At 38.2% G+C, this 21,117-nt stretch overlaps 1 protein-coding gene across 1 annotated transcript in view; it reads right to left on the bottom strand.

Moving 5' to 3' along the window:
- The window catches only part of PPP1R12B (protein phosphatase 1 regulatory subunit 12B), a 243,316-nt gene that overhangs the window by 94,845 nt on the left and 127,354 nt on the right, over positions 1–21,117 (bottom strand). The window contains 2 exon segments of the mRNA XM_033198353.1: positions 512–715; positions 5,212–5,302. Coding sequence (XP_033054244.1) covers positions 512–715; positions 5,212–5,302 — 295 coding nt within the window.

Below are 21,117 nucleotides of genomic sequence, written 5' to 3'. Positions count from 1 at the left end.
TGCCTATGTTCAAACTCTGGCTTAACCACTTCTTGGCTATGTGAAATGTTGGGCAAATTCCTCAACCTCTGTGATTCAAACTCCTCATATATAAAATAGAAATAGTAATATTTACCTCAGAGGGTTGTTATGAGGATTAAATGCAATAATACATAAGAAGTATACTTAAAATAGTGCTTGGCATAAAATAAGCATGTATTGAGTAAAGTAAACACTCAATACATGCTTATGTTTTTATTTGCATTTTGTCATACTATGATCTCTCTTTTTAGAATAGAAGGACATTTATTCAAAAGCATCAGTGAACTCTCAGAAGAAAAAAAAAATGGTCATTTAAGGACCAACATCCTCCAAATTTTTGTCACACAGGTTTCCCAACTAAAAACAGCCATACAGAGTAAGTTGTCCATTGCAAGGTAGAACACAGCCTTTGAACTATCAGTGAAGAAGACACTCCCCAAACTAATTATCCTGCTTTTAGCACAGTACATGCCAGCAAAAATGAGCTCACCTCTTCATCCAGACTCCTGCCCCAGGGCTGCTGGCCCTCCCCAGCTTCTGTTGCTGGAACTGCTGAGGGCTCATGCTTCTCAGGGCTCCCCTCAAGCCCTTCAGTGTCTGTGGGCTTCTCACGAGGCTGCTCCTGAGCTTGCCTCTCTGCCCTCGACCGGCTGAAAGTCCTTTCTGCTTCTTGAAGGTCCGTTAGGGTGACACCCTGGGAAAATATCACAAGATCAGGGCTGATTCACACTAACCATGGAATAACTCTTGATTGAGCAGGAGTACTCCCAAAAAGATCTAATAGTTATCAAATACCAAAATGAAGCCCCCCAAAATGCATAATGAGGTCACTTCAAGCAATATATGCTTAAAATAAGCATCTCAGTGTACAAAGAACCCAGGCCTGAGTCTAGGTATATTTTGAATGTAATACTTTAGTTTTTCTAGTTTGATCTCCAGAAAATAGGTCAACATTGATGTCTGCCTGTTATAGATGTACTTTTTCCATACCAAATAGTTCTCAGTATCTTTATTTGAAAGGTCCCTACCCTCCCAAGATCAAATGGTTACGAACAGAGATTCTCTAAACAGCAGATACTGGAAAAAAAATTTCGCTTAAAAAAAGAAAAACCTAGCTCAACAAGATGAAAATTCAGAGCTAGGCTAGAATAACAACAACACAACCTCTTAAAACTCCTAGACTAGCTTTTCTCTAACATCAATTCCCAAGTCACTCTAGGAATCATATATGGATATTCCAACAATTAACATTCTCCCTGCAGGGTCACAGGGGCAGCAAGACAGGAGAAAGGCAAATGATGACAAAACTACAGGAGAAGGGAGAAAAGGAGTTTAGAAAGAGCATGAGTTGATTCCAACTCAAGTAGTTATGTGCATGAGTCCTCAGAAGAAGGAAGTTCCAAAGATGGAAGGTAGTTGATCAGGTATCGTATCCACAACTTGCTTCCCCTCCCTACTCCTGGCTTTTTTTTTACTATTAATTCATTTACTTACTCATTCTGTTAATAAAGAATTAGGTGTCTTTAGGCACTAGAACTACAAAGACAAATCAAATGATTACTGTCAAGAACCTTTTAGTCTAGCAGAAAAGACATAAGAAAACAGACGAGTATAATGAGAGAATGTAAGTATTAAAACAGAAACACAGGAGTATATAAGAGGAATACCTAACACTGGGTTCTAAAGAGTAAAAAGAACTTGGGTAGGGGGAGGGAGAAAAGGCATTATAGGTAGAGGCATCCTGTACAAAGATACAGAAACAAGAGAGGCCATGGATGATTTAGAAATATGTAGGTAACTTAGCAAAGATGAAGCACACAACAAAAAAAGGAAAGTGGGAGGAGAGAGGGAGAATGAGGATAGGTGATTTGAGGAAAGCAGGCAGAGGCTAGGTCATAACAGATTTTGTAAGCTATGCTAAGAAGCTTAGATTTTACTTTCTTTGGGAGTCAGTGGTCCCTTTGAGAATCTCATGAAGACTACTGAGAATCTAATAAAATCTCCTCAAAAATTATGTACACATTTCAAGGAGTTCAAAGATCTATTCAAGTTTTGACATGGACCTTCACTCCCTCTCTACTGAATCTTTCCCTCTAAGATGGTTCTATGTTCCTGTCTCTCCCACCTTGAATTCTATGCCCCTCTCCAGCAACTTCCCCATCTTTTCCCATTCCTTCATAAACAAACTTGAAATCAATCCAGAGCAATTTATCTTCCCATAGCATTTATTTCTCACTCATTTATTTACTCAATAAATATGTAGTGATTTATTTACTGTATGATGGTGGAAAAGATGAGCAAAAGTATAGTCAGTCTTCTTTTTCACACCCATTAGGATGGTTACTACCAAAAAAAACCAGGCTGGGAGTGGTGGCTCACACCTGTAATCCCAGCACTTTGAAAGGCCAAGGTGGGTAGATCACTTGAGGTCAGGAGTTAAAGACAAGCCTGGCTAACATGGCGAAACACCTTCTCTACTAAAAATACAAAAATTAGCCAGGTGTGGTGATGGGCGCCTGTAATACCAGCTACTTGGGAGGCTGACACAGGTGAATTGCTTGAATCCTGGAGGCAGAGGTTGCAGTGAGCCAAGATCACACCATTGCACCCTGGCCTGTGTGACAACAGCGAAACTCCATCTCATAAAAACAAAAAAAAAACACAAATATTGGTGAGGATGTGGAGAAATTAGAACCCTTGTGCACTGCTGATGGGAACATAAAATGGTACAGCCGCTAAGAAAAACAGTATGGGAGTTCCTCAGAAAATTAAAAATTGAATTACTGTATGATCCAGCAAATTCCATTTCTCGGTATATACCCAAAATAATGGAAAGCAGGGTTTCAGGGAGATATTTGTATAGCCATTCTCATAGCAGCATTAAATAGCCAAAAGGTGGAAGCAACCCAATGTCTACTGACAGATGAATGGATACACAAAATGCAGTATCCATAAAAGGCTGAAATATTCAGCCTTTAAAAGGGAGGAACTTTGACACATGCTGCAATGTGTCTTGTATCATGATGTGTCAGGTATCATGGATGAACCTTGATAACTATGCTAAGTAAAATACAACACAAAAGGACAACTACTATATGATTCTACTTATTTGAGGTTCCTAGCAGTGAAGTTCATAGACAGAAAGTGGAAGCGGGGTTGCCAGAGGGAAATGGGGAGTAATTATTTAATGGATACAGAGCTTCAGTTTGGGAAAAGGAAGAAAGTTCTAGAGATGAATGGTGGTGATAGTTATACAACGATGTAAATGTACTTAATGCCATTAAGCTGTGTAAACTTAAAAATGGTAAAACTGGTAAGTTTTATGTTATGTATATTTCATCACAATAAAACAAAACAAAAAAACAGTCAGTCTTGGTCCTCATGGGGGTTACATTCTAGTGGATGAAACAGACAATCATCAAGTAAAAATAAAGGAAGAATATATAACCTACTTTGGGAGAGTCAAGGAAGACAATAAGCGTGTTTTTGCTGCCATATATAATGTCTCTTTTCCAGTGATCAAATTTGCTACTTGACCTCTGTAGTATTCAAAACTGTGGAACTTCTCCTTTTCACTGGAAATGGACTTTTCATTCACTTCTATGCTGCTACTATTTTCTGATTTTCTTTTCACCGCTCTTGCTGCTTCTTTTCATCCTGCTTCAGGGGCTCATCTTTCTTTGCTTCTTTAAATAAGAAATTCATAGCTTTCTCTCCATTCTCATTGTCATTATAACAATTTCCTGGGACTACAATACAGCTTGGACTACAATACAGCTTCCCAGCAAGTCTTCTTGTTTCCAGGCTTGGCAAATGTACCTCTACCTACCATTCCCATCAATTATCTGCAGTGTGATTTTTCTAACACATAATGTAGACTATATCATATTCCCTTAAACTGCTTCAATGACTCCCTCAGGGATTCCTTTTGTAATATCTTTATTAAAATACAATCCTTATATCATATAACTCACCATTTGAAAGTATACAATTCCTTAGTTTTTGGCTTATTCACAGTTATAAAATTATTACATCTGATTTCATAACATTTTCATCACCCCAAAAAGAAAGCACACACTCACCATTCTGCCTTCACCCTAGTCCTGGCACTAATCTAATTTCTGTCTCTTTGGATTTGCCTATTTGGGACATTTCATATAAATGGAATCATATAATATATGGAGTGTTTTTTGTCTGGCTTCTTTCACTTAGCATAATGTTTTCTTCAGGTTCATCCATGTTGTAACATGTATCAGTACTTCATTTCTTTTTATTGCCAAATGGTATTTCATTGTATGGATATATCATATTTTATTTACCCATTCATTAGTTAATAGACATTTGGCTTATTTTTACTTTTTGGCTATTATGAATAATACTATTACAAACACCTATATACAAGTTTTTATATGAATATATGTTTTCATTTCTCTTAAGCAGAACTGCTGAGTCAAATGGTAACTCTATGTTTAAAATTTTGAGGAACTGCCAAACTCTTTTCCCTTAGGGATTCTTAAAATGTAGTAGGGATATAGGGATGTACAGGGGTTCTTAAGGTCTTTGAGCACAAGCGGAATAATTAATCTTGTGAAGGAAAGGAGATAAACCTGTTCTAAGTCTGGAAGAATATTGGTGAGAATGGGTAGATGTAGCTGTAAATTAATTTGGTTCTATGTAGTGTAAGATTCAACACAATGAAAGCTCTTAAGACTGTGGCTGGAATAGGGCAGTCATTTTCATGTATGTGTTTTATTTTGTCTTGTTTTTTTGAGACGGAGTCTTGTTCTGTTGCCCAGGAGGACAGTGGTGCAATCTTGGCTCACTGGAACTTCTGCCTCCCAGGTTCAAGCAATTCTCCTACCTCATCCTCCTGAGTAACTGAAATCACAGGCACACAACACCATGCCTGGCTAATTCTCACATTTTTAGTAGACACAGGGTTTCACCACATTGGCCAAGCTGGTCTCGAACTCCTGACCTCAAGTCAGGAGTGCTCCTGGTGTCAACTCCTTGGCCTCCCAAATTGCTGGGATTACAGGCATGAGCCACCACGCCAAGCCGTGTGTGTGTGTGTGTGTGTGTGTGTGTGTTCAAATCAGCAGATGAACATGGATATTGTAGTGTGTTTTGATCATGCCTCCAAAAGAAGGGTAGATAGACAAAATGACATTAAAAAAAAGCCATACTCACTTGAGTAGACCTTCGTGTCTGCCGAGCTTGTCTGGAGCGTGCTTTCCGTAAAGACTCTGCTTCCTCATCCCGTACAGGAGTTAGATAGGACCTGCAGAGAAAAAAGAGTAATAGCAAAAGCAAGATCTTTGCTGCATGTACTTGAGGAAAGACAAAGTGCTTCCACATACTGAAGAGATTTTCACATTCTAGGAATGAACTTAATGACAAGAAATGCTATCAACCATCAGTAAACATTACAGAATCCAAGTCATTACAGTAGTTCCCCCTTATCTGTGGTTTTGCTTTCTGTGGTTTCAGTAGCCCATGGTGAAATGTGGTCTGAAAATATTAAATGAAAATTTCCATCAATAAACAATTCATACATTTTCAATTGTGCACTGTTCTGATTAGTGTGGTGAAATTTCGTGCTGTTCCATTCTGTCCCTCCTGAGATGCAAGTCATGCACTGTTGTGATATCACAGTGTTTATATTCAAGTAATCCTTATTCTACTTAGTAATGGCCCCAAAATGCAAGAGTAGTGATGCTGGCATTTTGTTATAACTGTTCTATTTTATTATTAGTTATTAGTATTATTGTTAATCTCTTACTGTGCCTAATTATAAGTTAAACTTTAGCATAGATATGTATTTATAGGAAAAAATAGTATTTATATAGGGTTCTATACTATCTGTAGGTTCAGGCATCCACTGAAAGTCTTGAAAGGTATCGCACAGTTGCTCACACCTGTAATCCCAGCACTTTGGGAGGCCAAGGTGGGCAGATCACCTGAGGTCAGGAGTTCAAGACCAACCTGACCAACACGGTGGAACCCTGTCTCTACTAAAAATACAAAAATTAGCCAGGCATGCTGGCAGGCGCCTGTAATCCCAGCTACTCAGGAGGCTGAGACAAGAGAATCACTTGAACTTGGAGGCTGAGGTTGCAGTGAGCTTGAGATTGCGCCACTGTACTCCAGCCTGGGTGAAAAGAGGGAAACTCAGTCTCAAAAGAAAAAAAATGAAATGTATCTCTGATGGATAACAGGGGACTATTGTATTTGTAAATGTATTACTATTCACACAGAATCATGTCATCTGTAAAATGAGAATTTTATTTCTTCTTTCCTATCCTTCCAATTTTTATTTCTTTTCTTGCCTTAATGCTTTGGCTAGAACCTCTAGGACATGCTGAAAAGCAGTGATGATAGTAAGCTTTCATTCTCTGTAATCCTGCCATCAAAGAGAATGCTTTCAGCATTTTTTCATTAAGTGTAATTTTTTTGGTAAGATTTATGCAGATACTACTCATCAAACTAAAGCAACTGCCTTCTGTTTCTATAGAAAACAAGCTAAGAGGGTTTCTCATTGCTGTTTTTTAATGATTAGTGTATGTTGAACTTTATCACATGCTATTCTTCCCCATATATTGAGATGATTGCTTTTCTCCTTTTTTCTGTTAGTAAGATGAATTACATTGAATAATTTTTGAATGATAAAGCAACATTGAATTCTTAGGACAAGCTCAACTTGGCCAAGATGTACCATCTTTTTATATAGATTTTAAAACATATTCACTAACATTTAGTTTAGAATTTCTACCACATTCATGAAAGAAATTGGCTTATAATTTTCTCTTCTCATAATATGCTGGTCAGCTTCGTGAATTAAGGTTATATGAATTGCGAGTGTTCTCTACATGTCTATTTCTGTAAGAATCTGTGTAAGATTTGGGTTATTTCCTCCTTAAATGAATGGAAGAGTTCACCAATCAAGTCATCTAGGTTTACAGTGTTCCCTGTGGGAGGGTTTTATTTTTGATTTTTGGTTTTTATTTTTGAGACAAAGTCTTACTTTGCTGCCCATGCTGGAGTACAGTGGTGTGATCATAGCTCACTGCACCCTTGATCTCCTAGACTCAAGCGATTTTCCCGCCTCAGCCTTGCAAGTAGCTGGGACTACAGGTGCACGTCACCACACATGGCTAACTTTTTTTGATATTTAGTAGAGGAGGTCTTGCTATGTTGCCTAGGCTGATCCTGAACTCCTGAGCTCAAGCAATCCTCCCACCTCGACTTCCCAGAGTGCTGGTTTATAGGCGTGAGCCACTGTGCCCAGCCCTTATGGGAAAGTTTTAAATAAAGGGTTCAAATTCTTTAATAGAGTTAGGCTTATTCAAATTTTCTATTTTGGTTTTTTAAGAAATTTTCCATTTTGTCTATATTATCACATTTAGTGCCATAAAGTTGTTAATACCCTTAGACTATATTTAATTGTTATTTTAATATCTAGAGCAGTGGTTCTCAAATTGTTTTGGTCTCAAGATCCTTTAATATTTTTTAAAATTATTGAGAATCCCAGACAGCTTTTGTTTATATGGGGATCAATATTTATCTTACTAGAAATTAAAATTTAAAAATTTAAAAATGTATTTATTAATTTAAAAATAATAGCAGCCAGGAGCTCACGCCTGTAATCCCAGCACTTTGGGAGGCCCAGGCAGGCAGATGGCTTGAGCCCAGGAGTTTGAGACCAGCCTGGGCAACATGGCAAAACCTTGTCTCTTCAAAAAATACAAAAATTAACCGGGCACAGTGGTGCGTGCCTGTAGTCCCATCTACTCATGAGGCTGAGATGGGAAGATGGCATGAGCCTGGGTGGCAGAGGTTGTAGTGAGCTGAGAATGCACCACTGCACTTCAGCCTGGTTGACAGAGCCAGACCTTGTCTCAAATAATAATAATAATAATATTAAAATAGCCCTAGATAAGTTAGAGTGATGTCAGCAGGATGGCCAAATTGAGTTACCTAAAGCCCATCCTCTCCACAAAAAGGGACCAAAACAAAGAATAAACAACTATATTTCAATTAAAATGACCAAAGAAGTACTCTGGAGAGCACCAGGGGAACAGCAAAATCCCTGTGGAAGACAAAAGCCCAGGGCAGCACCATAGACAGGGGAGCAAGGCATTCTGCTTCTGCCACACTGTCTCCCCTACCAGGATCAGCCTGGAGCCAGAGGGGGCTTCTTAAGGGGAAAAAGTAAGCTGGAGATCACCAGTGATCCCCATTGCTACCATAAATGCCAGAAATTCTTGCTATAGGAGAGTCCCCCAGTCCTCACAGGCCCTGAATCCAGCTTGGAGAGTAGCCAGGAGTTCATGCAGTTACTGTGCCTAGAGTAGGAGCTCACCTTGAGCACCCCCTGCCCCCCACCCTCACATCCTAAGCTGCTGCTACTCAGTACCATCTTGAAACTGGACCTACTACTAGAATGTGCCCTTCCCTGTGGTCCAGTATAGGAATGGACTTTCTCCATTCCTGTAGCCCTGCCATCACTCTACCATGTTGACATAGGTGCCTGTAGCACTATGACCCTAGCTGCCTGAAGCCTAGCCAGATGGAATAACTGAGACCTCTGCACTTGCACCCATGTGGCACACTACCCTCCCAACCCCAGGAAGAGCCAAACCTGCACAGGGTTGAAACTGCCTAACTGCTGGCCAGTCGCCTCACCAGTACATACCTGCACTGCATAGCTAGCTGGCCAGCTGAACTCATGCACACCCATATCCAGTCCAACAACCAGTCCTACAGTGGTTCCACCCATCAGACCACTGTAGAACCACCCAACCCTTCTGTGGCCACACACCACTGTGCCTGACAGCCAGTCTAGCAGCAGCCCTGCCCCAAAGACAGACCACTGCAAGGTTGTGTTGCCTTGCTCTACTCATGCTTGGCCTGATAGTTGGTCAAGCAGCAGCCCTGTCCCCCTGGGTTTCTCAGGAGAAACCTTGTAGGCCAGGAGAGAATGAGATGATATATTCAAAGGTTTTTGGGGAAAAACCCTAACCTCTTAGCCAAGAATACTATATCCAGCAGAGCTATCATCCACCAATGAAGGAAAAATAAAGAGCTTCCCAGACAAACAAAAGCTGAGAAGAATCCATCACCACTAGACTAGCCTTACAAGAAATATTTAAGAGAACGGTATAACTGGAAACAAAAGATTATAATTACTTTCATGAAAAGATGTGAAAGTATAAAACTCACCAATAGAGGTAAATTTATAAATCAAATTCAGACTAGCCCAGTGATGTAATGGTGCTATGTAAGTCTCTCAGTCCTCTAGTACGAAGGTTTAAAGTCAAAATGGTCAAAACCCATGACAGTTACAATTAGTAGCTAAGGAACACAATCACAGGTAAAAAAGTAAATTACAGCAACAAAAGAGAGAAGTCTAGAGTATTTTAATGCAACCAAAGTTAAGTTGCTATCAGCTTAAAACATTCTATTATAAGACTTTTAATGTTAGCCCCATGGTAGCCACAAAGAAAGAAATTACTGCAGAGGTACAAACAAGAAAGAGAAAGGAAACAAAGCTCAGCACCACAGAAAACCACCAAACCACAGAAATAAATAAAAGAGGAAGAAAGGAATGAAGGATCTATAAAACCACCAGAAAAAAATTAACAAAATGGCAGGAGTAAGACCTTCTGTATCAATAATAACCTTAAATATAAATGGATTAAATTATCCAGTTAAAAGATACAGAGTGGCTGAATGGATTAAAAACAAGACCCAACTATATACTGCCTACAACAGACTCACCTAACCATTAAAGACAAACATAGACTAAAAGTGAAGGGAGGGAAAAAGATATTCCATGCAAATGGAAACCAAGTGAGCAGGAGTAACCATGTCAGATAAAATAGACTTTAAGTCAAAAACTGTAAAAGAAGACAAAGAAGGTCATTAGACATTGATAAAGGGTATAATTAAACAAGAAGATATAAAAACTATAAATACATCCACCCATCTAAGATCAGTGCACCCAGATATACAAAGCAAGTATTATTACAGGTAAAGGGAGAGATAGACTGCAATACAATAACAGTAGGTGTTAAATGTAGTAAACTCCAAGTTTCTCTTCAAAGAATCAGTATGTCAGTATATTCAGCTCTCTTATTCTCTGTTCTCCATTTTAAAGCTTAACTTACTGGTTCTCTCTGCCCTCTTGCCTCTAGCTTCAGTAAACAATCCCCTCCTAGCCTCTATCATCTGCTGTGTCCTGAGTCACCCCTGATCACCTGCTCTGACCTGAGTCATCCTGAGTCACCTGTTCTGTAACCATAGTTCCTGCCAAACTACTCACTGGGATTTTGGGCATAGACTTCTTCTGTTCCCTCTGTCAGTCCTTCTCTCTTTTTACATATACTTTTTGGGCTTCTCTTAGAAGCTCTTCTATAGGTTTATCTTTCTCATTCTCTATCTTTTGTAATTTCTTGTTAACATCTTAGCCAAGATCGCACCACTGCATTCTGGCCTGGGCGACAGAGCAAGACTCCATAAAACACACACACACACACACACACACACAAATGGTGTCTTCATAAAAATAAAACAAAATCCTAAAATTCATATGAAACCAGAAAAAAAATGAATAGCCAAAGCAATTCTGAGTGGAAAGCTGGAGGCATCACACTACATGACTTAAAAATATACTACAAATGTATAATAACAAAAACAGAATGGTACTGGCATAAAAACAGACACATAGACCAATGGAACAGAATAGGAAGCCCAGAAATAAATTCACACACCTCAAGTCAACTGATTTTTGACAAAGGTGCCAAGAACACACATTAGGGGAGAAACTGTTTCTTCAATAAATGCTGCTGGGAAAGTGGGACATCCACACGCAGAAGAATGAGACTAAATCCCTACCTCTCAAAGTAAATTAAAGACTTAACATGGAAACCCAAAACTATGGAACTACTAGAAGATAACATAGGAGAAATGCTTCATGACATTGGGCTAAACTAGGATATTTTAAATAAGACCTCAAAAGCATAGGAAACAAAAGCAAAAATAGACAAATGAGATTGCAACAAACTAAAAAGCTTTTGCATAGCAAAGGGAAGTATTAAACAGAGTAAATAGATAACCTAAAGGATGGGAAAGAAAATTTGCAAACTATACATCTGACAAGGAGTTAATATCCAGAATATATAAGGAACTCAGCAGCAAACAAAACAAAAAAACAAAAACCTGATTTTAAAAATGGGCAAAAGACCTTAATAGACATTTACTTCTCAAAAGAAGTCATACAAATGGCTAATGAGTATAAGAAAAAATGGTCCACATCACAAACCATCAGGGAAATGAAAATCAAAACCACAATGAGGTACCATTTCACACCACTTGGAATGACTATTATCAAAAAGACAAAAGAAAACCAGTTTTGGCAGGGATGTGAAGAAAAGCGAACACTTACACAAGTTGGTGGGACTGTAAGCTAGTACAGCCATTGTGGAAAACAGTATGGAGGTTCCTTTAAAACTTAAAAATAGAACTACCATATGATTCAACAATCCTGCTACTGTGTATACATCCAAAGGAAAGGAAATTAGTATATTGAAGAGTTATCTGCACAACCATATTTACAGCAGCACTATTGACATTAACAAAAATATGGAATTGAGTCCTCAAAAATGGAAGAATGGGTAAAGAAAATGTGTATATCCAGAATGGAACAGTATCCATCCATTACGAAAAAAGAATAAAATTTTGTCATTTGCAACAACATGGATGAATCTGGAGAATATCAGGTTAAGTGAAATAAGCCAGACACAGAAAAAAAAATACCGCATGATCTCACTAATATGTGCAATCTAAAAAAAGCTGGGGGGAGTTGATATCATAAAATCAGAGTAGAACAGTGGTTACCAGAGACTAGGGAGGGAACAGGTGAGAGAAGGATGGGGAGAAGTTGGTTCATGGTTCAAAGTTATAATTAGGAGGAATAAATTCTGACGTTCTATTGCACAGTAAGGTGACTACAGTTAACAGCAAAATATTGTATATTACAAAATAGGTAAAATAGATGCTTTTGAATGTTCTTACCACGAGAAAATGATAAATGCATGGATGATGAATATACTAACTACTCTGATTAGATCATTATACAACATAGCTATGTATCAAAACATCAAACTGTACCTCCATAAATATGTAGTATGTCAAATAAATTTAAAAATAAAAATGAAAATAATAGCCCTAATACATTTTAACATCAATATTATTTTTTATTAAAAAAACTATATCTTCCAAAACAAAAAATTAGAAGAGTGGCATTGTTTTACATTTTTATAAATTTCTTCAATGTTGGCTTAATAGAAGACAGTGGGATCCTCTTATCTGCTTATGCAGTCAATATATTGTTTTGGTTAAAATATATAAAGAATATCTAGTCTTGCACAAATACATAGGTGGAAAAGGGAGCAGTATTGTGATAGCTTTCTCAGATAATTGAGAGATATTTTTCTTTGATGATACACCAACACAAGTGGTGGTTAGTTACAATATGTACTATAAAACAGGGGTCCCCAACCCCCGGGCTGCAGACCAGTACCGATCTGTGGCCTGTTAGGAACCACGCCGTACAGTAGGAGGTGAGCGAGTGAGCATTAATGCCTGAGCTCTGCCCCCTGTCAGATCAGCCGTGGCATTAGATTCTCACAGGGGCGTGAACCCTATTGTGAGCTGCCCATGCCAGGAATCTAGGTTGTGCATGCCTTATAAGAATCTAACTAATGCCTGATGATCTGTAGTAGAACAGTTTTGTCCCAAAAACTTCACCATCCCCGACACCCAACACCTCCACCAGTCTGTGGAAAAATTGTCTTCCATGAAACCAGTCCCTGGTGCCAAAAAGGTTGGGGAATACTGCTCTAAAACATATTAATAGATTTTTCATATTCTGTTACATTAAAATCCTTTGGTCTATCTGTACTTTCAAAGAATCTTCTTAGTCATGCATGATTTTGTAACATATCTTTATTAGTCATTTGTAAAACATTGGTGCATTTGTAAAATATTGCTGTATTAAGCAGATCTTCCCACTGTTGACATACTACATTATATAATAATAGTAAAAATAAATTATTTAGTATCACCTTTGATCTTAGAACAGTCTTCAAATTTTAGGAAGCTGTCAATAATATTACTCATGGTGGCATATAAGTTTTCTAAAATTCTAATTTCTGCTTGAAAGTTTAAATTTTTAATTGGCAACAAATACTCAACTGGTTGACTTTATTTTCAAGAAAATGTCTGCCAAATTACTCAGGTGTGAATAACCATTGTTTGACCATCAGTAACGCTTTGAAGTAAAAACGGTGTTCTGTGAAAAATGAAGCTAATTCCTATCTTCTCTTAGGATTCCAAACATTTATGTTAGAGCTTACTGGCCATGTTCTACTGATTTATCATGCTTTTTCTGTATTTTCCATCCTTTTATCTCCCTGTGCTTCATTCTAGATATTTCCTACTGTCCAGTCTTTCAGTTCACTAATCATTTCTTTAGCTGGTCTACTACTGCAAACTCACCAACTTGTCAGTTGAGTTTCTTGATTTCAGTGATTTTTTGTTTCTAGAATTTCCAGTTGATTGTTTTTAATAGATTGCAATTCTCTGGTGAAAATCTCCACTTCTTATCTATTTTCTGGAACATATTAATCACAATTATTTTAAAGGCCATGTCTGATAATATTAGTATCTGGACCTGTTCCTATTCTCTGTTTTTCTTTTGGTCTTTTGTTAACTCTTATTTCTTGGTATGTATGCTAATTTTTAAATTAACATCAGGCATATTTAATAAAAAAAAAAAAAGTAGTGAGTGATAACTCATGACTCTGTTGTTGCTACCCTTCAGAGAGGATATTCTTTCCCCCTGGCAGTGAGGCTAAGGAAGTGGTTCTTAAACTTTCACTTGTATCAGAACCACTTTGAGGGCTTATGCAATACAAATTTCTGAGTACCACACCACCAGAGGTCCTGATTAAGCAGGTCTGGTGTAGGGATCTGAGAATTTGCATTTCTAATTAGTTCAGATGATACTGCTGGTCTGGGGACCACACTTTAAGAACCAGGAGACTAAGGCGAGGTACCTTAATCCACTTTGAGACTCAGCTGATTGGAAGCTAGGCTTCAGTTTTTTCAAGGGCTGGTCTATTTCTGGTAAGCCCTTAGAATGTAGCCCTTCAGTGGTTCTAAGTCAAAGTCTGGGGTATCTGCTGGGCTCTCTTTCTGAACTCCGATCGTTCCCCAAGTCCCATGAGATTACCAAAATCTTGTTCAGTTTCTCAGGTTTATAACCACTGCTTTACTAATCAGCAAATACCTCAAGGGGAAAAGTAGAGCCAAATGTTGGGTTTACCCTTTTAAAGTTTCCTTCTCTCCAGGATCTTGATCTCTCAAGTTCTCACTTGCTTCATAACTCTCAAGTACCTTCAAAAACTTTTTTCTTATATTTATCCAGTTTTTTCCAAGTTATTCTCAGTGGCAGATTTTACATAAAACAAAATATGCCACAGACTGAAGCAGAAGTCCCCAACCAGGCAATGTTTTTAATACTCATATTTTTTCCCTCAATATAAATTAGTAAATTGGAATTCCAATACATGTGTTAATGTACTATAGTTTAAGTAGGTTTGAGTATTTCCTTAATAAATTCCTCTCCTCTGAGTGAACTAAAAAAATTAAGTCCCAAAACTAAAGCTGTAGTCCAGATATTGGAATTGGTGAGAACTAACTTCCCATGAAGTTCTGTCTGGATTACCAGCAAACCTACTCACATGTTATTACTACCTGTAAAACATACAGTATCACTATTATACTGAATTCTTGACCTTTATCTCTTCTTTGCATACAGGATAGAAGGCATAGTGAAAGAAAAAGGGTTCAAACTCTCTTATCCTACTGCCTACTCTAAAGAGTTTTTTTTGAATGAGAGAAATATCCCGTAAAAACCTGGTAGGTAAGATCAGGAGGATTTTACCTGACTTGGAATCTTAAATATTTGAAATCACACATGTGAAATCACACTTTTTCCCAGGGGGAACAAATAGACAAAAATATGAAAACAAAAATCAACTAAAATTCTACCACATGGAGATAATCCCATTTTTATTTTACAGCATATAAGTCCAGATTGTATGTATATACTATACAAAGTATATATAGTTTTTCATAAACTATAAAACTATAAAAAACTATATACTATGAATATCACACATATTGTTCTGTAACCTGTGTCAATATATGAGAGTTTACTATTTAAGAAAAAATATATAAAAACAAAACCCATAAATTCCAGTACTTGAACTGTAAATGTTTTTGAAGGAACATTTTCATCAATTTTTCTTATCTCAGATGGACATTCCAAGGATCACGGAAGTAATGTGCCTAACTTATAACTACGTTGAGGACATACTACGTTTTCAGTAGAGACTAGGTCCTTCTGTAACACTTTCTAAAATCTAGACCAGTGGTCAGCAAACTATGATCTTGGGCCAAATCTGGCCTGCAACATTTTTGTAAATAAAGTTTTACTGGAATCACAGAGCAGAGTTTAGTAATTGCAACAGAGACAACATGGCCTGCAAAGGCCAAAATAATCACTGTTTGGCCCTTTGTAGAAAAATATTGCTGACCCCTATGTAGAGCAAGCCCACACTCCACACTCCTTGATTTTTCTGAGAAGCATTGCAGCCATCCATGAATCTGAATGCTACAGGATTCTTCATTGCACGGATACAGTCTCATAAAATAGAAATAAAAATAATGGAAGCCATGGCTTCTCATCTGTCCCCTCACCTTCTGGCATCCAGATAAAACTAGGCTAACACTCGCAGTCTAGTAGCACGGGAAGGAATTCAGATGCCAAAGTCCTTTTATTACCATCTCTACCTACTATGTTTCCTAGAGGGCAGGAATAATTTTTTTTGTATTTGTTATGATATTGAGATTACACCATCAGTGGCATTCAAATAATTGATTACAGAGAATTAAGCATGACTTCACAGATATACTTTGTATTTTGCCTCTAAAGTTTATACTGCCCCTTCACACACTATAAATGGGCAAATTCTGTCTCAAGAAGTTATTTTGGGAGAATTGCTTGAGCCCAGGAAGTCAAGGCTGCAGTAAGCCATGATTACACCACTGCACTCTAACCCAGGGTGACAGAGTGAGATAAGAGCCTGTCTCAAAAAAAAAAGAGAAAAAGGAAGTTGTACAAAACATCCAGCAAATCACCAGTGAATATTTTAAAAGTCACAATAAATAATAATAAAAGACCTAAACTACCTTTTGACAGGTATAGTGTAGTGATAAAGTACCCTGGCATAAAAATCATACTGCCTGTTTCTACCATGGCTTCTCAACATACTTGGTAGGTGACTGTGGATAAATTATTTAAGCACTCTACACCTAAGTTTCTTATACAATGAAGATATGAGCAGTTGTAATAGATATACACAGATACATTAATAGAATTGTGAAGATTAAATGCAAACCCATGTAAGGCACTTAGAATAGAACCTGGCACACGTTTGCTGCTACTACCATGACCAGAACTACTATCATCACTACCAACACTCTTACTACTACATTATTTTCATTGTCATATTAAAAGCTCATCAGTAACAACTTGGAAAATAAAGAAAGGATAGGTGTGCTACAATATTCATCACATCTTAATCAAAGAGTTCCCCTTAATTATTTTTACCAGGTATGGCTAACTCATTTGGAAGAGGTCTTAATTCTCTTGAAATATTCTCCATGAAGGTTCATGGGGTTATCTAAGTAAAATAAAACTACTCCAAGTAGAAGAATGAAAAAGAACCATAATTTCCAAGGAGAGAACAACGCTGCTTTCTCTAGAATGATAACAAATTCTGTCTGGAATCCAGAAGGAAACTGGGTTTTGAAGTAGCTTTACAGTTCTATACCTCAAATCTGTTGAGGAGAGAATGGTATTTAAATATGTTCACTCCAAACACAAAAGGAACTAAGTTGAGTATATAGCTTTTATAGATGTCTCTTATAGTATATATCTTATTTAAAAAAAAATTTTTTTTTTTTTTGAGACAGAGTCTTGCTGTGTCGCCCAGGCTGGAGTGCAATGGCATGATCTCAGCTCACTGCAACCTCTGCCTCCCAGGTTCAAGTGATTCTCCTGCCTCAGCCTCCCGAGTAGCTGGGACTACAGGCATGTGCCACCAGGCCCAGATAATTTTGGTATTTTTAGTAGAGATGGGGTTTCCACCATGTTGGCCAGGCTGATGTCAAACTCCTGACCTCAAGTGATCCCCCTGCCTCAGCCTCCCAAAGTGATGGGATTACAGGGTAAGCCACCACAGCTCGACCACAGAAATTTACTATATTTATATATTATATAGCTTATAATATATAAAAACATTGTTAAAGACATACTATATAAATATTTTATAGTATATGTCTAATACCGACCACTAAGGATGCTGTGGTCATTAATTACAGAATATCTAATGGTCTTACAAGATAGTTTATCATTCATTGAACTATATCCCTTTTTTTTTTTTTTTTTTTTTTGAGACAGAGTCTCACTCTGTTGCCCAAGCTGGAGTGCAATGGCATGATCTCGGGCTCAACGCAACCTCCACCTCCTGGGTTCAAGCAATCCTCCCACCTCAGCCTCCCTAGTAGCTGGGACTACAGGCGCCTGCCACCATACTCAGCTAATTTTTGCATTTTTTAGTAGAGAAGACGGAGTTTCACCATGTTGGCGAGACTGGTCTCGAACTCCTGACCTCAGGTGGTCTGCCTGGCTCAGCCTCTCAAAGTGCTACGATTACAGGCACGAGCCACCATGCGCAGCCAATATGTGTGTATTAATATAAGATTACATCAACAAAAGTTTTTCAGAGATCCCAAAAAAACCTTCTTTGATATCAACATGGAAGTATATATGGATAGCTACTGGGGGCGGGGGCAGGGGGGGAGACTTAGGGAGATAATGGGAATCACAGACCTATGCCTACAGACTTTGTGACTTCAAGACGTCATTTGATCTAATTTTAAGACTTCAGGAAGACACAAAAAATGTATTCCTATTTTACAGACGAGTCAATAAAGGCCTAAGGAGATGATAAAACACCCAAGGTAACAATGTTATATACCTAAAGGGATTTTAACCATGTTCTCCTTCTTTGGGTATAGCTTTTCTTATACTGCACCACAATGAACATTGTTTCCTCCACTCAGTACCATGGTATTCTAGCTATGTAGATTTATGTAGTAAGACATTTCTTCTTCCAAATCCTACAATATCGGGAACTAATGGATAACAATGTCTTGCGGTAAACTTCTCCTAGCATCCTCTGACATTTCCCAAAAGTCTGTCATAATCAACACTCCATTCTTGGGAAAGTATGATTTTTACATTTCTAGAAATTTCCATCAACATGCTATAAGACTGCCATGAACAAACTACAAACGTTAAAAATATTAGGGATAAATTCTTCTTTGGAGGATGCAGTTGACTCTACAGTTGCTAGGACCCTATGAGGTAAATTTTAGTTCAAATTTTCCTTGCTGTTCCTAATTGCGAAGGGGAGGCTAATACTATGGTACAATAGAAAGAACAGGTACCTGGGTTCTAGTTTTAGCTCTGTCGTTAATTACTTGTTTGATCTTAAGAGAATCACTTAATCTCTTGGAACTCTAGTTTCTTCATCTGTAAAATAAAGGGGTAAATCTAAAATTTTAAAGACGTCATTTAGCTTTAAACCATGGTGAATCCATATTTATGCTGATTCTGAACAAACAGCCTCTAAGTCTCCTCACTAAAATGTCTATTCCTCAGTCTGGCCAAATACTAAATTTCTTATATTTCATAGGTTACCTTCTTTAGTACTATCCAACAGAACTTTGTGTGATAATGGAAATGTTGTATACCTGCACAGCCCAATATGGTTGCCACTAGTCACATGTGGTCACTGAGCACTTAAAAGAGGAACTAAATTTTAAATTTAATTTTAATTATTTAAATTTGAGTAGCCACACATGGCTACTGATTACCATACTGCACATCACAGCTCTAGAAGTCCCAATAACCCAATTAAAAGACAATATTACCAAGCCCTCTCCTCAAACCTGAAAACCAGATCCAACTCATAAAATATAAACTTAACAAAATTTCATCAAGAATGCAATTTGTGGCTGGGCGCAGTGGCTCATGCCTATAATTCCAGCATTTTAGGAGGCCGAGGTGGACGGATTACCCGAGACCAGGAGTTCGAGATCATCCTGGCCAACACAGTGAAACTCTGTCTTTACTAAAAATAGAAAAAATTGCATAGTGGCCTACACCTGTAATCCTAGCTACTGGGGAGGTTGAGGCACGAGAATCACTTGAACCTGGGAGGCAGAGGTTGCAGTGAGATCGCGCCACTGCACTCCAGCATGGGCGACAGAGTGGGACTCTGTCTCCCAAAAAAAAAAAAAAAAAAAAGCAATTTGTTAGTCAGCTAAGTTTAAAAGCAATTGATTCCATTTTCTTCTCAAAGTTCTCATTTTTCTCCTATGCTTCCTGGAGGCAGTATTACAGTAATCTCACATTTTTATATGTGGTAATTTAAGTAGTACGATATAGTGTTGGGGTTCCCACCTTTACAAACAGTTCTATAGATACAGCAAATAGGAACAAGCTCACAGATACAGCACACTTTAGAGCTACTTTTTCCCAGTTGCAGCATTTATACTCTGCTGTCTCTGTATGCCTTACCCTGTACCACCCTACTTTCCCTCTGTCCCCTTTGACAAAGAGAGCTCCAAGAAAACAGGCTGTTACCTCCTCGAGCAGGCCTGCATAGCAGAACGAAGGTCAAGAGACGCGTGGAAACGAATAGCAAGAAAGGTAAGTGGCTGCTGGGAAAGACTGCAGTCTCAGCACCCGGTCTCCCTTGGAAACTGGAAAAGGCTTACACTGCCACTGCTATACAGCAAGCCAGAGGCAAAGCTTGTAATTTGCTAAGGAGCTGCTACTAAGGAGGAGGAGAAGGAAGGGGAGGAGAAAACGGAAAGAAGGCAAAATCTTGGGCCTCGGCAGAGCCAATGCTGCTAATAGTTCCCAAAATAACATTCCATTAGATGTATGTTTTATACACTGTACCAAACCAATCAATACTACTTCTCATCTGACAGGGAGGGGAGAAAGAGAAATTCTTCCTCATGTGAAAGAAGACAGAGCAAAGAGAGATGCAGCATTCTCATTCTGGATCCTATTTCATCTGCCCTTGAGCTACCGTAGTTGCTGCATCCATCCAAGTGAGCTGTAAATACTGTCTCACTTGAGGATCAGGCATAGCCAGCTGGCAAATGCCAACAGCTGTGAAGAGACAGATAAAAAAGGAACACCTGACACACAGAAATGCAGGAACAAATTTCATATCTGCTATAAATGGGTTAAACCTAGATAGAGAAAGAATGTACATACCACTAAATTTGATAAGCTAGCTACAGATCAGGAAGATTTCTAGATCTAATATGTGTCACATATCAAAATATGATCTGATTTCATAGTTTAGGACAACTGCATTCAAATGCTCATGTGTCATTTTTGGCCTCTCTAATTTAACACTGAGATCAGAGCTGACGTTTAAGCAAGGAATCAAAGCTACAATTCCATTAAGAATTTTTTAAGAAAGAATTTCCCTCAGCCAAACTAAGCATTTCTTGAATCGAGACCTATAATTAACTGGCCCCAAATGTCAAGAGTGCTGAGTTTGCAGGGGTTGAAGTCAGCAAATTTTGTCTGTAAAGGGTCAAACAGTAAATCTTTTAGGTTTTGCAGGCCTACTCAACAGCTCTGTTGTGAGGCCAAAGCAGTTATAGACAACACATAAATGAATGGGCAAGGCTGTATGACTACTGCTTGCTGTGCTATGCCAGCAGAAGGGAGCAGCTGCAACAGAAGCTATGTGGCTTGAAAAGTCTAAAATATTTACTATCTGGTCCTTTGCAGAAAATGTTTGCTGATCCCTGCTCTAGACTCTAAGTTATATATCACCAAGCTATGGCTCAGAGAAGTCCTTTTGCTTT

The sequence above is a fragment of the Trachypithecus francoisi genome, unplaced genomic scaffold (assembly GCF_009764315.1).
Source record: "Trachypithecus francoisi isolate TF-2019V2 unplaced genomic scaffold, Tfra_2.0 Lachesis_group5, whole genome shotgun sequence".
NCBI classification, from domain to species: Eukaryota; Metazoa; Chordata; class Mammalia; order Primates; family Cercopithecidae; genus Trachypithecus; species Trachypithecus francoisi.
Note: the sequence above shows the minus strand (reverse complement) of the source record. Positions and strands in the feature narration are given on the sequence as shown.